The 14,675-nt window shown below is 39.3% G+C and overlaps 1 protein-coding gene across 5 annotated transcripts in view; it reads left to right on the top strand.

Moving 5' to 3' along the window:
• Positions 1–14,675, top strand: part of KIAA1549 (KIAA1549 ortholog) — a 152,900-nt gene that overhangs the window by 104,915 nt on the left and 33,310 nt on the right. For all 5 annotated transcript variants that reach the window (XR_005828051.1, XR_005828050.1, XM_040595553.1 and 2 more), the window contains exon 10: positions 1,683–1,867. Coding sequence is in view for 3 of the 5 variants with exons in the window: in XM_040595553.1 (XP_040451487.1) it covers positions 1,683–1,867 (185 nt within the window). In the remaining 2 variants the exon portion in view is untranslated. The remainder of the gene's footprint in view (positions 1–1,682; positions 1,868–14,675) is intronic.

The following is a 14,675-nucleotide window of genomic DNA, read 5'->3' as shown; positions in this document are numbered from 1 at the left end:
CTATTTTTTTGTCTGAATTATTGTTTCTGTGAGTGAAAGATGTAGGCTAATACCAGTTGGGGCATTTTGAAGGGTATAAGTGAAAAGGAGCAGGTTATTTCTTCCATTGATTATGATTGACCTGATTTTTATTTGTTTGTCCATCAGTAATATGTAAGTAATGCAATCTTTCATAAAGATAATGTAAAAGTTGTGTGATCTTTTACTAGATACACATGTGAATAAATATGACAGGTCATATAAAGTCATATAATGATGATATTCATGAACCTTGGTATATAAATAATTTGGTGCAAGGAGCAAGACAGAAGACCTACTCAAAATTCCATGTTATGATTAAGAAAGAAACTTGGAAGTATTTTAAAACCGTAGCAGGCAGGTATCTGCAAAATGCCTCATTGATATGAATGCTTAATTACATTTTCATGTTCTTTGTGCAATATGGAAGCATGAGTTGCATTGTACCATGGGGTATTTTACCAATAGAACAAGCATGTTTCTAATTTTTAAAATTCTCTGCAGAAAGAAAAGAAAGAAAATAGTAGTAATTGCACCATCTGGATGTGTTTCTAAGTTTTGTCCCTCATTAAAACAGTCATTCAAGGATAGGTCAGTAGCTCATGTACATCTGCTTAGTATGTGTTAATGGACTGTAGCATTAGTTAGAAATCCAGAAAGCTGCAAGAATAAATTCCCTTTACAAAAACGGTAAGTGTTGAAAAAACTTCGTGAAGTGTTTACAGCTTATCCTGCATGTTGGAACTTGTTTGACACATCACTAAGAAGTTCATTTAAGAGGCATAGAATTATAGAAATTTTTTAAGTGTTTCTTATTGAAGAAACTACAAAAAAAGGTTATTTTTATAACAGAAAATGTAATGTCGTAAATGAGCTGTCGGATGAATAAAGTATAAGGATTATTTTATGTTCTCTTAAACTCTTAAGTTCATTGTTAGAATGGCTATTAATAAAATTATACCTACAAATAAGGTTTTATGGAAATACTCTCTCTAACTTGAAAACATCATTTTAGGACAGTGCATCAGTTTGACCAGAAGTGTATTACTGCTGTGGTATTTAGTCTCGCGTAGAACCACTGAGCAAAATAGAGCAAATGGAAGTTTTGTCGATAATTCCAGCTGACTTTTTACAAGTGTGACTGGTTTGATTACGCTTTCTGGTAGTTTTGTCTTCTGTTTGGGACTTAAAGGATCTCACACACTGACAATGAAACATAAAAGGAAAAAAATAATAAGAAATGCAGAATTGTACACCTTGAGGAGAAGGGTCTTACTGAATTCAAATGGACTGTGATTATTGATGAGGAAGGTAACAAAATATCAAATGTTCTTCTTGCCATTTGTCATCTTGTCTTCTGGACGCATTACACTGTCAGCTCAGTTTTGGGTTACTGAATGATGTGGCAGAAGTGTATTTTCATTAGTATTTTAAGTACAGGTCTTCAGAAGGTAGGCCAGGACAATCAATCACCTGCCCCAGGCTTCCTGAGCATGATGTACCTTAACTTCTAAGTGGCATGACATTTCCTGTGATGTGCAGCTGGTTTCTGATAAATTCCTTAACTAGCATTTGCAAGACCATAAAAATATGTAACCTTGAAGTGTTCTCAGTTTAAAATATATAACCGCGTAATATTGCTGTCTTTCTTTTTAACTTCACAGCTGTGGAGAAGCTGAAGGAGTCCACCTCAGAGTCACAGAATAGCAACCTATGGATTATTGTTGGTGTGGCAGTCCCAGTTGCTGTGGTGCTCCTGATCGTTATTATTTTATACTGGAAACTTTGTCGAACAGACAAACTGGAGTTTCAGCCAGACACGATAAGCAACATTCAGCAACGACAGAAGGTAAAAGGGGAAGCTGTGCTGATAGGAGCTTAAGTATTCTGAGCATAAATGAATGTGAGAGTCTAGGGAACACCTAGCATCCTTAAATGGCATGTGGAAACACAGTTTTGGAGCCTTCTAGTTTAAAAGGGAAAAAAAGAAGGGAAAAAAAAAAAAGGGAAAAAGTAAAATGATAGTTGACATCAAGATTCCAGTAGTGTTTTATTTGTTCTCCTAGGTATAGGATACTGTGTTAGATGGATACATCTTTCTGAAACGTGGGCACTGAGGCTGAAAGGAACTTTTCTTTATTACTTCACTTCAAGGTTTTGGCTAGGACTGAATAAGAGGAAATGTATTGAGTGTTGAATCACTGACCTTGTTTTCTGCAGAAGGCAGAATTTTTCTTTAGAAAGCTTTCTAAATTAATTTGACAGCTAAACCACACCATCCGTTATACCTCATGCTGGAACTAGAATTTGTCTAGCCTCTCCTTGCTGCTTTGTATTCTGCTGGGGCTCTGGCATTGCCGTTGTGGAAGTGTTGCTAGAACTTTAGATTAGTGGATCTGCATGAGACTGCATGGGTGAATGTATTGGCTGGAGTGCTGGAGAACTGGGTTAGGATTGTGAGAAATTCAGTATTCTGTCGTCTTCCTGCCCAAGACTGTAGATTAAAAAAAATATGATCCAGGAATTTCACAAAGGATGTATTCAGTGAAAAGAATGGAAAAGTGACTAAAGGGTTACAAATCCTACTTTTCCTTCTTAAAAATGAAAAGAACCAATCTGGCTGTCAGAGATGCTTATTACTGACTCTACCTTCAGAGGCATTATTAAAGGCAAAATAATCTGCCTGTGTTAATCCTGTGATACTGTAACCTCATGTTCAGCCATATAGTTTTTTCTGTAACACGTCTTGTCTGTACACCATGCTGCCTTTCAAGATAATTAATGACGTGAAAGATGAGAGAAGCAGAAAGCAGTTTCACTTCCAGCGCAGTCAGAACAAATCAATAGTAACTTGCACTTGTATTGCCACTGCAGATTGAGTGTCAGAATTGAGGTCAGCAACAAGTGGTACCCTTTGATGAACTTCACCCCCTGGTACCTTGTTTCACCTGTGCTGTGGTAATATGTAATGCAGATTTTATTGAAGAAGTTCCCTGCAGTAGTTTCAGCTAATTTGAGAAGGGTCATACAAAAAAGGTAGGAGAGGGTCATTACCCTTGGTATATGATTCCATCACATATATTTTCGGAACCTGTCTGCTGTCACAAGTTTTTTGTAAGAAAGCAGTTGGGTTGGGTTGGCTGTAAGGCCAGAAACATCTTTCATAGTTGTACTTTCTTTTAGGAAAATGGCTTGGTGGTTTTTCTCCACTGCTTCCACAGTGTTCTTCAACTTAATCATTTATGAGTCAGAAGCCTTGAACTTGTTTGTATGCGAGTCTCATTTCAGTTCACCTAGGGAGCCTGTCACTTTGCCTTCTTTAGGGAAGTCACTGTAAGCAAACTAGAAAGAACCAGTAAGGACATCTAGTCCAATCCTTTTGCCATGGATGGTTCATACTTTAATACTAAATGAGGTACAGCAATAAAAGGTGTCTTAGATTTTTATTGCCTAGCACATCAGACAACTGGCAGAATCTACTTTGAAAACAGTTTTCCTCCTTTGCCCAAGATCCAGAACAAAAATAGTACGCTGGCTTCCTTAGTGCAGGCTGTCTTCGGGATTTCTTCTTGTGTTCAAACGGTGGGTTGGAATTCCAGGTCACAATAGGGCTTAAGAAGCTCTGAAGACCCCCAGAGAGTCACAACGCAGAAATGATGAGGAACATTTGGTTTGGTCCTGCCCTTCAAAATTATTTGTGGGGTTTTGTACTTTTTATTACAGTAAATGCAAATAAATGATCAAAGGAGTGAAATCATGTGGTCGAGGATTTAGGTCTGTAAATAAATTCAGTTTAAAGATGGACTCGGACTCCCTCTTCCTCACCCCACCCACGGTTATTTCTGTTCCCTCTTTACTGAGCTTGACTTTGGTACCAAAGGAAAGTGAAGGCCTGCACTGCATCTGTAAATGGAAGGATATTTAGTTAAAGATCTGGGTTTTTCTCTTGGAATCAATATTTCATTGGTAAAACCCATAAAGATATATTTATAGTGCTAGCTCTTTTCACTTCCATTAATCTTTTAAACAATTTTCTTTTAATGTTAATGTAGAAATGGAATGTGTAAATATCAAAGTATTTTATTAACATATGCATGGCATATCCATACTGGAAATAGAAGACAATTCTTTTCAACCATGTAATAAGTCTACAATGTGTTTTGCATTTGAAAATGTGTGTTAGTTGGAAGATAAGAAACTTAGACACCCTTTTCTTGTTCAGATGAAATAGGATATCATACTGTACTGGTGCATCTCCAGAGGTATCACCAGTCTATTTTTCAGTATTTTTAATTAGCTATTTTAACATAGCAGATCACTGGGCAGCTTAATAATCTGTTAGAGCTCACAGTAGCAGCTCATAGCAAATTATGTTACCTGTGACTTAAAAAGCCTGGAACAAGATTGGGAGTGGGGTGAGGGGAAAACCTGTTTGCTTCGTGCTGCTAAGAAAACACTTTGCCGCTGAAAGGCTGGTTCCTTGGAAAGTCAAGAGAAAGAACTTCAGTAAATATACAGTAACACAGATTACATAAGAAAGACTTTTGCTGAAGCTTTTTATTCTCAGATTAGAGTCGCTCTTCAAAATTTGTGTTCTTCTTTTCAAAGAGATGCTTTAAAGATACTACAAATTTTCATGGATTTTGTAGCCCTATGTGTTACTCTAGTACTATTTTCCTTCCTTCCTTCCTTTCACTTAATCGCTTAATTCTGGTTTTAACTCTGCTTTTTCCTGAAATATTTTTGGTATGCACTCAGGCAATGTAATTATTCAAGTTTTAATTTTAGTTTTCCATACGTAAAGATTTACTTTTACAGAGTAGGTATAACTTCTGTGTCCCTGTGGCCACCATTAGAAGTCATAAGCTGCATTACCCTCACAGTCTATCTTCTGGTAAAGCAAACCAGTAATGTTTTCTGTTGGTAGTAAGACCCTATGTGCCTTTCGGGGGTGTCCTGAGGGTATGGCTGCCTGGGTACACCTCAGCGAGGTAGAGATCAGCAGGTAGTTGTTACGTGCAACAGTTCTATCATACTGGCCAGTGTATCATGCCAGCACAGCTAACCTGCTTTGCTCCCTTCTCTGCTCTGTGGACATCCTTTTAGAATATTTGGGTCACAGTTTCTCACTTGTGATGGTCAATAATAGCATATTTCTCACTTCAGCAGGCATAGCTGCATTGAAAAATACTCAGATCCTGCAGTGACAAACCCACAGAAGTACCCAAGGTTGCATCTGTATTTGGGTGCCATAGCAGCCCTGAAGCTGGGCTTGAGTCCAGATTTACTGCTTGTCCCCACCCTCAAGGCCAGGTCACTCTCAAAGATAATATAGATAACAGCAAAAGTTGTGTTTCTTCTAAGGTGATGGTATGGGCAGGGTAGACTGTATTCAGTGAAGGCCTGCTGTGCAGAGTGGATGTACCATGCCACTTTACCAGTTTCTGTTCTAGCTGGCTGCCTAGTTTCATCACAGGATCAGTGTCTTGCAGGCAGGATGGCATAAGGGTCCTTCTTAAAAAGGCTAATAATGTTATCTTCTGCAAAGAATAGGTATGAGAGCTTGAACTCAGACAACACTAAGGGATGTTTTACTTTTTGGATAGTCTCAGAAGTCTGCTGCTTCAGTGAATATAAGCATGAATACTAGGAGAGAAAACTTTTGTGGGAACTGATGCTAGCAAAACCAGATTTGAAGATTAAGTAATAAAAAATTAATAGATCTTGAAGAGACTCTGATTAGCTAATCTATCCCTGTAACTCAAAGCAGGATTAACAGTACCTGGAAAATATTAGGTTACTGTTTTTGTTCTGGAGATTAGATGGGAAAACATGTTTAGATCAAAGTTACTTGGACCCTTTTTAAACTGGGAGTTAAGGAAGCAGGTCAGAGCAGTGAATTTCTAGACGAGATTCATTGGTCTGTGCAAGGGTAATTCCTTTCAAGAGATGGAACTAAGATACTCAAAGGGCACATAAAGTATTCATGACTTGTTCTGTAAGCTGTACCATCCTACTGGAAATTCACCTTGATTTGATCTAGGTTGTCGTGCTGGATAAAGATGGCTTTGCCTTTGGAATTAAAAAGATGCGTAAGTGGCATTTTTAAATTGCAGAATTTCCTCTCTTGCCATTGCCTGTATCTACCACAACGTTGTCCCAACCTGAGCTTTTTTTCTTGTGAAGAAGCTGTGCTTTTTGTAGGGAATTGAATTCTTGCCATGGGTTATTTTTCTTTTTCATGAAAAAACAGATAAATGTCTTTAATGCCCAAACGATCGTTTTGCTCTGTACTGGACTACTGATGATTTTGTGTGAAAACAGTGTCAACCCCTTTCCTCTTCCCCAGAGAGCAAAAAAACATTCTACATACTATCTGTAATAGAAAAAGAGTTAGCAATATTATTTCTTTCTCTGTGGACATACAAAAATTGAAGTGGAACCTGGTTCAGTAGGGATTTCATTTTCCCTGCTGTGTACAAGCATTTGGAGAGAAAAAAAGTCAAATCCCTTGCTAGGACTTTTCAGAGGTAGTGTCGGCTCTAGATTCAGGGAATTCCCTTATAAAGGGCAAGGCTCCCTGCCCTAATGACAAGAATCTGACACCTGTGGACAAGCTCATGGATGGTTTATTCAGGTCAGGGGTCCTCAAACTTTTTAACCAGGGGGCCGGCGCGCGGATGCAGTGGCAGGCAGTCATCTGCGGCTGCTTGGTTTCCCCCCCAACCCCCGGGGTGTGTGTGTGTCTGTAAATACCGGGGGGCCAGATTGAGGACCCCTGATTTAGGTGGTCTTGGATATTTTCCTGTAAATACTGGGCATAATGAAGCCATTGCCTTTGCAGTGGTAACTTTGAGTGGCTTGCTCAGTTCCTAGTTTTTCAAAGGGCACATCCTGAAAGCCTAGGTGGGAAAAGCCTACCTCACCAGTCAGAAGCGGCTCTTCTCTGGAGCCCCCTGCGTGCCGCTATGATTCTTGAAGGCTGAACATGTCTCTCTGGCTCAGTGTCCCTCCTTTGTGTTTACGTGTGGGAAAGGTGGGATAGGTTAGTCCCCACAAAGCCTTGGACAAAGCATACAGTACTGCACCTTCTCCTTGAGCAGTAGCACAGGTAGTGGCAGAGCTGGAGGGCTGCCAATTTGCATCATGTGCCGGCAGACCTCAGCTAATGTGTAATCACCTGGGTACCGTTACCAGCCCTTGCGTGTCTGCTCTAATCTGCGCTGCTTCTGACAGCCAGCCAGACCTTTGTGTGTCACTCACGGTTACAGGCAATGACTCATGCATTCTGCAAGATGTCTGAAAGAAGCTTGTGTGGATTTTTATTTTTCCCCCCAAGCAGGGATATCTGATACCTGAATCTCATGTGTCAGGTGTAACTTTACACCTCTGAATTGAGAGTTTTGCTTATTATTGTGTATTCAGTAGACTACTGCTTGGATGTTCCCAGGATCAAAGAGGCCAGCCCTGCTGGAGGCTAAATACTAGGCTTCTGTTTCTGATACAAAGAATTTCTGTGATACTTTGTCATCCTGTAATGATGCTACTGTTCATCTGTATAATGTCAAGGCAACAGCTCTGCATTGCAGAATAATTCTAGTCAAAAGAGACTCATGTTAAGAAAGGCAGCTGACACCAATCCTATAAAAACTACTTGAAAACTGACATGAGTTTCTGCAAGAGGTTCATGTCTGTGTCTACTGTTTGCATAACAAATATCATTCATTTCTAATAGCAACCTTGACTAACTATCCAAAATGTTGTCATTTTGGAACTGGTGTACAGGTTCTGCTTCAGAGTCAATAGCTGGATTCTAACAAGGAACACAGTATTCAACATATTAATTACTTCTCAACAATACATTTCTCTGATGGCAGTTCCTCTGCAAGAGCTCTTTTGTAGGAACTCTTCTGTTTTAATGAGGATTAACTGTTCACAAATTAGAGAAATAAAATACCACACTTAGCTATATACTGCTTATACCAGTAGATCTAAAAAGTAAAATGTCTCCATCTGCTTTTTTGCAAACATTTGAGTAGCTGTCATGAGATCAGACCAAAAGGCCCGTTAGCCCAGGTGCCAAAAGCAAAACCCTACAGAAGGGAGAAAAATATGCCAAGTACCTGTGATGCTTTGTCTTGAGTTAACTCTTCAGCCTCTAGTTACTTGTGTCTCAGGAACTTTCTCTAGAAGCAATGATATTTAGCAGCCCTCAATGGATTTCTGTTCCGTGAACTTATCCTGTCCTCCTAAACCCATCTGAGCTGCTGACAGGGATTTCCCCAGCATGTTACATGAAGAACCACATCACCTTGTTTCATCTTGCTTTTATCCTGCCACCTTTGTTTTCTGTGATGCCCCCTAGCCCTTATATTGGAGGGGGACAGTGAACAGCTGATTCCTAGGCACTTGCTTTTTGCCAATCCTGAGTTTACAGATCTCTCTCGTATTCCCATCTTCACCATCTCTTTTTTCCAGAGTCCCTGTTTTGTTATCCATGAAAATTGCTGACCTATGCTCTGTCTTAAGTCTTTTAACGCTTTTCTCGTTATTTGCAGAGAGGAAGTGTTGCTGTACTGTGATGTATATGTGCTCTGTCCACATGGTGAGAGCCATGTTATGAATGTATCCTTTTGCCTCACAAGTAGAGAAAAAAGCTTCCATAATTTGTAATTTTTTTTATGTGTTGTGCTGCCTCCCTTAGAGGTCATGGTTAATGTTGGAGTTGTGTATGTGGCCTTGGAGGAGTTACTGTTTGACATTGACTTACGGAAAAAAGACCAGTGGAACTGAAACACAGCAGTGACCTGTCCATCCTATAAAGTTAGTGATCTTTTTCTAACTTAATTCTGACACTTCCATCCAACTAGTGTGCAAAGGAACCTCACCAAACTTTGATTAAGATGGTATCCACCCTGCGGCATTTCTGTCTGAGAAGGAAGGCTAAACCTGTGTGCAATTCAGACACAAAATTATGCCTGTTACAGCAGTTGTTTCAGCAGCCTGTGGGCATGTATGTACTTAGAGTTATGGGTTTTCAACAATATGATACTTCTTGTATTTTGTGAAATTTACTGAGCTGTCACAGTAATGTTAGTGTGGCAGGAAGAAGTGCACAAAGGAGAAGAGGAGGGATGATGAAAATCTGAGAAAAACCTGTCTTAAGAAAATATTTCAGAACAGGTGTCTTGAGAATTTCAAGCTTTATAGTTTCGTGAGTTTGGGGTGTTCTTCATTTGTTTTTAATTCTACTGCAGCGAAATTTCTGAGGTGGTAGTTTTTTGTGATATTCCTGCTTTACCTCCTATTTGTATGGTGGTGAGCCATAAACCACAGTTTTGATTTCAGAGGAGGGAAGGAGAACCAGAGGCTGTACACTAGCTTGGTCAGACTTTCCATGCCCAGCACTAGCTACACTGTGCGCTGTTTTTTCCCAACTTGATGGTAGAAGCCCGTGCAACTATGACCACGTTTCTTCTATGCAAGGACATGTTTGCTCGACTGCTTTACCTATTCCCATTAATGGTAATAGTTGACAAAAGTGCTGTTGTGATGACAAATGTGAGACGTAATTTGTATAAAGAGGCACTTGGTCCAAGATGAGAAAATGGGCAGCATTTTGTACATACAACCCCTGTTTTGGCTCTCAGATCTCAAAACCCTGCTTCTTTTTGAGATGGTGCTTGCCATAGAGGGTACAGGCTGTAACACCGCTGTAATGGGACCGTGATGGCATCCCACCTAAGAGGCAATATGGTGAACTGCCATTGCATACAATTTTTGCATACATACAGTTACCAAGTGAAGGTATTTAAATTGAATTAGAAACCTTTTTATATTTTGGTGCTTAAAAACATATCCTAAACCAACAGCAGTAAAGCCTCCCTCTGCACACTTCAGTGATGCTTTGTGGGTTTTTTAAAGTACACCTGGAAAGAGTTTATGTTTATGACGTAGGTTGGTTGCATCATATCCTATTTCGTAGGCAAAATTGTGTCAATGGCACAATTAAGAAATGTCTTTTCTTTCTTTCTTTAATTATTTTTTATTTTCTTCTTTCTTTTTTCTTTTTTCTTTTTCTTTATTCTTTTTTTTATTTCTTTTTTTTTCTTCTTTCTTTAGCCTTTTTTATTTCTTAAGAAAAACAAATGGGTCTTTTTCACTGTTTTGAGGGAGGCTGTGGGGATGGAACTCTGTTTCTATGTGATCTTCTAATACACTTTTTTGATAAACAAAGGTTTCTTGTCTCTTAACGCAGATATGCATTATTATTACTGAATCACAGGTATAATTTGTATGCGTACTTTACAGGTAGTCCCTGGCTATGATCCCAAAGGGTTTTATCTTGAAGGAAAGCAATGTAAACAAAACCACAGAGGGTATACTTATGTGCATAAAGGGTAGGAATGATATTAGAAGATTTAGCTGAATAGGAAAATGAGACTGAGAAAGGTGAATGTGCCTCAGTACTTCTAAATTCTTATGTATTGGTAAGTGGTTTTTAAGTATCTCATGGAACAGTCATTGCAAACAATAAGGGTGAATGATCCTTGCGGGAGGAAGAAGGACGTAGTGCCTTGGATGGGGTGGTAGAAGTGTGGTGAAAAAAATGAGTTCAAATTAAGAAGACCCTAGGACACACACTAGCAGCTGCAAATAATTTTGCTTACTGGTGTGCCATGAGAGTAGTGCAGTGAATTCACACTACCTTATGCTATGGTGCCCTGGGAATATGGAGAAGGGTTTGGTGGTGTGAATCTCAGGTTGTGGAAGGCAGTTTGCGATGTTTAATAGCTTCAAGCCATTCTAAATCAGATTGACTCACATCTTCAGCCCACGTTAATTTTGGGAACATTGATTCTCATTGCCTTGCTGTGTCTAAACTAGTAGACTTGAAAACATTTTTTTATGTAAAAGTTTCTTTACCCTGTAATTTTTGTGGCATTCCATGTGATAGCATGTTAGTAAGGTTGTATGTCAGCAGGACTTCTTTACAGGGGTTCCTGCCCTGTTCATAGATTATGTACCAACACTAAAGTATTGGTTTTGAAATCATGCTTAGCCCTTTTGTTTCCTTAGAAATGTATTTTAATAGCCTCTGCTCAATGCATCTAGCTCTACAAGGAAGAAGGCAAGACTGTGGTATAAAAAATCAATAGAAAATTGTCTTAATACATTATTTTTCATATTACGTCCAAATTCAAATGCTGTTAGCAGGAACTACAGGAAGAATAAGTGTATTTCTTCTCTTCTGCTTTCTGCTGAAATTATTCACTGACCTGTGTGTGCAGTATTTGCTTTCTTGAGAAAACATTGTTGACATTCCTGATGTGTCTCTGCATCTAACAAAACAATATGTTGGCAATCATGTTATATTTCTGTGACTTAAACAGTATTGAAACTATTAGCTGCTTTCATGGAATAAGTCTTGACCGAGGTGCACAGACATGGTAGAGTTCTGCAGAAATGATTCACTTTTTCTACAAATTGAGCTTCAAGTACTTTTTTTTTTTTTTTTTAATTCAGTGTGTGACAATAGAATTTAAGCACTGTCTTGACTTACCAATTTGAAATCATCCTCCTCTTTGATTTCAGCTGGTTCTGCATTTGTATAATGGCGTAACACCTTATAAATGCAGTTTAGACATGTTCTTTCTGGTAAGCTTCAGAGCAGTTTATCTTTTGCCTTTCACAAATTTATAAAGATAAAACAAATGGAAACCTTCTCTAACAAGTTACATTTAAAACAAGAAATCCTTGCTAGTACTGGTTTTGTGCACCATTAGGAAAAGGTACTTGAGGCTGATAAAAAGAGGCTCAGTTTCAGCACCTGAATAGGTAGTGGTATCAGCACAAATGTGCTCTTAAAAAGATCGTATTCTTCCTTATTGGTGGTTAATTTATGAGTAGTAGGTGACTGATCCACACATAGTATTCTGACTAGCTGTCCTAAGATGAGTGGAAGTCATCCAATTCGTTACACTATATAACTTGATATAAAGAAAAGGAAGAATTCAGCAGTTGGTACGCAGAAGTTCATAAGAAAAAGCAGGAAACATCTTCACTCTGGTACAACAGTATTTGTTCCTTCCACTAGGTCTTGGTGATCTTGTCTTGCAGAAAGCAGACTTGCGTTTCAGTTTCCGTCAGACACTTTTCACTGAAAATGTAGATTTTCGTTAGTATCACTTCTTGGTTAAAATCATAATGTTGCCATGGTCTAAGAGGTGAGGTATCAAAAGTGTAGATTATTTTTTTTCCCTTTAATAAAACAGAGTGGGTTTCTGTCAGCATTGCTTCTGTAGTAGTAATTATAATAGTATTTCTATTTCTCAAATAATGGGTATTATCTTTAATAAGTAATTTTATCTTTTTGTTGAGGATCACTTTTTCATATTCAGTCAGGTATCATGTTTTATATATTTGTATTTTTGCATTATGATTTTTTTATCATGTTTTTTCATTCATACGTACAAACATGCGTGTACACACATGTGTACAGTTTCTCGTACTGTTCATGTATTGCCTGGAGCTGGTAGTGCCAACTTAAGCTTTTTTAGCAGGAGATACTTAGAAATGTTATTTGGCTGTACCAGCTCTGCAAGACTCGAATCATCCAGGCTAAAGTCTTCCATTCAAGTGCAGTTTCATACTGAATGGTTTTATTAAGATGGTAAGAGCTTGTTCTTTCAAAGAATGAGGTTAAGAGAAAATCAAGTGCTCTGTCCAAATTTTAAAAATCATTTTGGAGAAGCTCAGTACATATTCTCAGCCTTTGGGGGTGCAGGGTGGTGAAGGAAAGGAAGCTGTAGCAGAAGGTTATTTTGTGTGAGGGAAATGTTTTTGCTGAATCTGTGGGGAACTGCCCATTTCTGACTAAGTTATAAACCTTTAGGAAAATATTTGCATGGGAATGGACTTGACAGAGACTTGTTAGAGATTTACCAGTTAAATTCTTGTAGGATTACACCTGTTTGGCACATACAAACTCTGTAGAGCTGTACCTTAAAAGCTGTGCACAGAGATTGTTACAAGGCCAGGTAAAGCAATGAGCCTCAGGTTGTTGGCTAGTGTAAGCTGGAACTGGCAGCTGGCAGGCAGAGGGAGAGAAGGGCAACAGGGCAGGACGGGAGAGACTGGTTCTGCTGGGCTAGGAAGAGTAAGACCAGATGAGGAGTTTGCCTGACTGCAACTTCAGGAAAATAGAGCCACGGGGTCTGTGGTACCTGGGGTGAGTGCTCCTTGAGGCCTGGAGTGGTGATGCCTGAGACTTGCCAGTCCTCTGTTGCCAGCAAGTGTCCATGAAAGCCATTGGCAAAGTCTCAGCCACCCTAGCTGTGGATGTGCATAAAAGAATACATCCTTTCTCTTCTTGCATCCCCTTCTTCTTTCACTATGTGTCTGCCAGCTTCTGCGTGAAATCAGATGGGTATCCTGGTTTGGTTCTACAGATAACATTCTTACACTATACCCAACTTTGACATAGGCTGGGCCTTCTGCTATTAGTCAAGGAGCCAGCAGGGTGGGAGAGAAAGCTAGAGAGCACCTATGGAAGAATTAAATTCATGATTTTGTAACTCAAGACTATTGCCAATGCCCTATGCATGAGAAGATCCAGTTGTGACTGTTCAGACAATCTTAAGTGTGCTGTTTGTTATAGTATGAGTGCTTGTCTTTGCAATACGAACAGTCTTTTTAATTCATCTCCTGTGTGATCTGTCGGCAGATCAACATTTGTGTGTACATATGCTGTGGTGTACGTACATTTTGATATGCTGTGGTGTACGTACATTTACACATAAATATATCTGTCTCCGTAACTGTGCTCAGACAAAAGGTTATATTAGACTGCAGCTAGGAGTGAGACTATTCAAAGTTAAAAGATTAACAATCTGTATTTTTGCATGTTGTTTTACTCCCCAGATGGTTTGCAAAGCTAGAGTTAGCTCTAAGGTCTGTTGAAATGCATGCTTCAGACATGCAGCGATCTTAATAAAACTGTACTAGTAATTCCAGTATTACTAGGATGTTTGTCTCTTCAGCTGTGCTTGTCCACCCCACCAGTCACGGTATTCAAAAAGCAGTAGTACCTTCGCGGGGCCAAGTCAAGTGTGCTCAGGAAAGGGTAGAGCACTACCGTATTTGTTGCATAAGAATTGAGGCTAGCGCATGAAGACTGTCATCATCTTTGGAGCAAAGGGGACTGGAGGCAGTGCAGGGGAACGTAGCGAAACAGAGGAAGTGATCATCAGGAATCAGCAGCATGGTGTATAGGCACGAGCGTAGAGTGTGAAAGGGTTAGAAGGGAAACACTGAAAGGGTTCAAAGGGAGAGTTCTACACACAGGAATATCTTCAAAGAGAATAGACATAATGTCAAGCAGATCAGAGGTGGAGGTAGGGTGACTTAAGAGGATTTTCGTTAATCAAAGTGCTGCAAGCTGGCATGATAATTCTGAAAGTGGAAGTGAAAAGGTCCTCTTCAGAAAGTATCTGGGGGAGAATTCATGGAGTTTTGGGTTTGTTGTTTTTTTTAAGTGAGCAAGATCTTGAAGGCAATGTTTCATCTCTGAAGGGCGGGAAGTTTCAGGAAAGGTTCACTAGGTGTCTGACTCCAAAAAGTGTTACACCTTCACCTGGTCTAGCTCAACAATGCCT

Source organism: Falco naumanni, chromosome 5 (genome assembly GCF_017639655.2).
Source record: "Falco naumanni isolate bFalNau1 chromosome 5, bFalNau1.pat, whole genome shotgun sequence".
In the NCBI taxonomy this organism is placed as follows: Eukaryota; Metazoa; Chordata; class Aves; order Falconiformes; family Falconidae; genus Falco; species Falco naumanni.
Note: the sequence above shows the minus strand (reverse complement) of the source record. Positions and strands in the feature narration are given on the sequence as shown.